Source organism: Myotis davidii, unplaced genomic scaffold (assembly GCF_000327345.1).
Source record: "Myotis davidii unplaced genomic scaffold, ASM32734v1 scaffold327, whole genome shotgun sequence".
NCBI classification, from domain to species: Eukaryota; Metazoa; Chordata; class Mammalia; order Chiroptera; family Vespertilionidae; genus Myotis; species Myotis davidii.
In genome coordinates, this window is record NW_006298628.1 from 2,764,119 (window position 1) to 2,767,671 (window position 3,553).

Genomic DNA, 3,553 nt, shown 5'->3' on the forward strand with positions numbered 1-3,553 from the left:
GGGAGGCGGGGCGCTCTGCTCAGAGGCCGCTGCCAACCGTCTCCCGGCGTCTCCCCCTTCTCCTTGTTTCCCCCTCTCTCGGAGGCTCGCATTGAATCGGCCCTAACGATTCTCGGATCGTCATTATTTGTAACCATAGAGCATGAATTACCTCTTGAGGTCATCAGTGAGAATTTACGACTGGTCAACAAAAGCACGTGATTCCCTAACGCCCCCCCATCCCCCTTCCAACCTCCCCCCCCCATATTTGGCCGCATACATAGCAAAACGAAGTACAGTGCATCGCTATAATTCATTAATACATCATAAATCGTGAAGCACAGGGTTATAACGACCACGATCCACAAATCAAGCCCTCCAAAATCACCCAAATGAGCTCCTACTTTGTAAACTCCTTCTCGGGGCGTTATCCAAATGGCCCGGACTATCAGTTGCTAAATTATGGCAGTGGCAGCTCTCTGAGCGGCTCTTACAGGGATCCCGCTGCCATGCACACCGGCTCTTACGGCTACAATTACAATGGGATGGACCTCAGCGTCAACCGCTCCTCGGCCTCCTCCAGCCACTTTGGGGCGGCGGTGGGCGAGGGCTCGCGCGCCTTCCCCACGCCCGCCCAGGAGCCCCGCTTCAGGCCAGCGGCGTCGAGCTGCTCCCTGTCCTCGCCCGAGTCCCTGCCCTGCACCAACGGCGACAGCCACGGCGCCAAGCCCTCTGCCTCGTCCCCCTCCGACCAGGCGACCCCGGCCAGCTCCAGCGCCAATTTCACCGAAATAGACGAGGCCAGCGCGTCCTCGGAGCCAGAGGAAGCGGCGAGCCAGCTCAACAGCCCGAGCCTGGCTCGGGCGCAGCCAGAGCCCATGGCCACCTCCACGGCCGCGCCGGAGGGGCAGACGCCGCAGATCTTTCCCTGGATGAGGAAGCTGCATATCAGCCATGGTAATTCTGGCTCTCTCCTCTTTTTTTGTGTCTTCTCGGCCGTGCCTTCCCTGCGTTTGGGGGTGGGGGTCCGTGCGAGGAGCGGTTGGCTTTCCTCAAATATAGGTTTATTATTTTTTTCCAGGGGGGGCAGAAGTCTCTAAGAGAGTCCTCACAGCTCCGGGGACAGAGCCAAAGAAGGTTTTTAGCTGGGGGGGGGGGGGTCGGGGAGGAGTATTTTAAATAATTTGTTCCCCGACTCGGCTTGGGTTTTATTCGCCCAGCTGCACTAGCTTTGGGATGAGGGATGGGGTTTCTGGAAGGTGGGGAAGGGTCCTGCTCGCTACCGAAATGTTGAGGCTGCCACCGGCAGAGGAGGGGCGAGGAGTCGAGCTTTCCAGGGCCAAAGTGCAGCCGCTCTCCTCCCTCCGGGGGGCCAGCGGGCCGCCTGAGCCCAGCGCAGGGTGAGGCGCAGGGAGGGAGCCAGAGACAAAGCCGGGCGCTTCGCTGCCCGCAGACGTGGGGGCTGCGGGAGAAGAGGGTGCAGAAAGCGAGCTCGGCTTCGGGGCCTCTGGAGTGGGGAGGATGGGCGCTGCAGCGAGCTGGTGGCCGGGGACGCCTGGGTCCTGCTCCACGCCCCCTCCCACTCCGGGGCCCCCCTCCCTGAACCCGAGTAACGTGGCCTCGCGGCTCTGCTCTGTCTCTGCTCCAGATATGACCGGGCCTGACGGCAAGAGGGCCCGCACCGCCTACACCCGCTACCAGACCCTGGAGCTGGAGAAGGAGTTCCACTACAACCGCTACCTGACGCGGCGAAGGCGCATCGAGATCGCGCACGCGCTCTGCCTCACGGAAAGACAGATCAAGATCTGGTTCCAGAACCGCCGCATGAAGTGGAAAAAGGAGAATAAGACTGCGGGCCCCGGAGCCACTGACCAGGACACCATGTTTCCTTTGGTCTTAGATCTTCCTGTGGCTCCCTCTCTCCTGGACTGGTTGATCTTGTTATTATTGTTAATAATGATGATAATTATTATTTCCCCTCCCTGCTCCTGGCTCCCCTCCGCGCCCCCCACATCCACCAGTGTTTCTGAATGTTCGTGTCCGTGGTTGCACTCCTTCCCCCAGGAAGAAAAGAAACTCGCATGTGTAATGTGAACTTTCCCCCTCCCCATCTTGTTCTTCTAACTTATTTATAAAAGGATGAGCGCTGTATTTTGAGTTTCAGCTGGAAACTTCTCTAAGGGGCAGCAGTGGAGGTGGGGTGGTTCCGCAGTGCCGGGCCCAGCTGAGCTGGCCTCGGAGATGGAGTCCATGACTGTGTTTCTTTCCGCCCTCCTCTCCCTCCGCCCTCTCCGCTCCCCAGGCCCAAGTCTCTTGGTGGCTTGGTCCCGGGGTGGGAAGGGGCCAGGGAGGACCAAAGCGGTGATGTTGAGAAGAGGGAAGGTGTATAGTGAGATTTGAGTTCCTGCCGCCTGGGTAGGCCCCACAGGCCTGCTCTGGGAGTGTACGGAAACAAAAAGAATCCTCGGTGTAAAATGTCTTGTGTATTCCTCTGTGAACCCATGGGTCTGGTGTAGAGAGGCCTAACGCTTGTAAATATGGGGGTGCTCTGGGTAGACCTATCTCCTTCCCCCCCTTATCCATTTTGCCTCCAAGACTCTTTGTAGTGAGCGAGTGGATGCTGTGCTACGTGTGAAATCTGTCTTTGCCGGGCCTGTCTCAGTGATTCGCTTTTGGTATTTGTTTGTAGCTTTCCTTAAAGTCAAATAAATGTTTCCCCTACTCCACTGCCCTTCCACTTGTCTTTTCTCGGAGGGGCCTGCCTCTCCCATCGCTGGGCACACCCTAGACCATGCTTGATGGGTCTGGGGAGCAGGGAGGGGAAACAGGATGCTCACCAGCAACCCCTCTCAACTTTCCTAAGCCCCTGGCTGGCTCAGCAGTGCTTGGGCCAGAGGACAGGCCTGCACGCCTGGGGGCCTGAGGCCCAAGAAACCCCCCATGGGGCTGGGGCAGGGAAAGGCTGAGCTGGACTTCACCCTGGCCTTCCACCAGCTGGCCAGAAAAGCCCCTGAAACCTCTTCAGGGAATGTAATTTGGGCCTAAGTTCTGAGCAGAAGGCTCCTGGCCAGTTGGGAGTGGTCGTGGGGTATCCAGCTCCAAATCCCAATTCAGTTCTGCCACCCACTAAAGCAAAATAAATAAATCAATAAATCCGCTAGATTTCAAAGGTTTCCCTCACCCTCAATCTTCTCTGCACTTATCAAGGGCTCTCTCTCTCTTTCTCTCTCTCTCTCTCTCCAGGAGCCTAACTGACCTTCCCTCTTGATTAGGAGCTGGGGGGGCCCCTCCTGGAAGACCCCTGGTTCCCCCCTCTAGTCAGACTGGCCTAGGGCCAGGGCCCAGTCCTCCTCCATCCAAGTCAGCCTCCACCCTGAGCGCAAGAGTCAAGTCTGAACACTTACCCGCACATCCCTTCCAGCTCGGCCCAACTTCTCACAGGACTTGTGGGGGAGGGGAAGCTGGGGAGGAGGCAGCAGAGGGTCCTGGAGGCTCTACTGGGCCCTCTTTCCCCCTCACCCCTTGACTTTGTCCCCCTTTGTCCATAGCAAACTATCCCAAAAGTCGCTATGAC

General features: G+C 58.1%; 1 protein-coding gene across 1 annotated transcript; it reads left to right on the forward strand.

Annotated features, from left to right (window-relative positions):
* Positions 1-6: 6 nt before the first annotated feature.
* On the forward strand, positions 7-2,614 carry HOXB5 (homeobox B5). Its single transcript, XM_015570780.1, has 3 exons — positions 7-936; positions 1,628-1,862; positions 2,575-2,614. The coding sequence occupies exons 1-3, from the start codon at positions 372-374 to the stop codon at positions 2,612-2,614; spliced, it is 840 nt and encodes a 279-aa protein (XP_015426266.1). The 5' UTR covers positions 7-371.
* Positions 2,615-3,553: the final 939 nt, after the last annotated feature.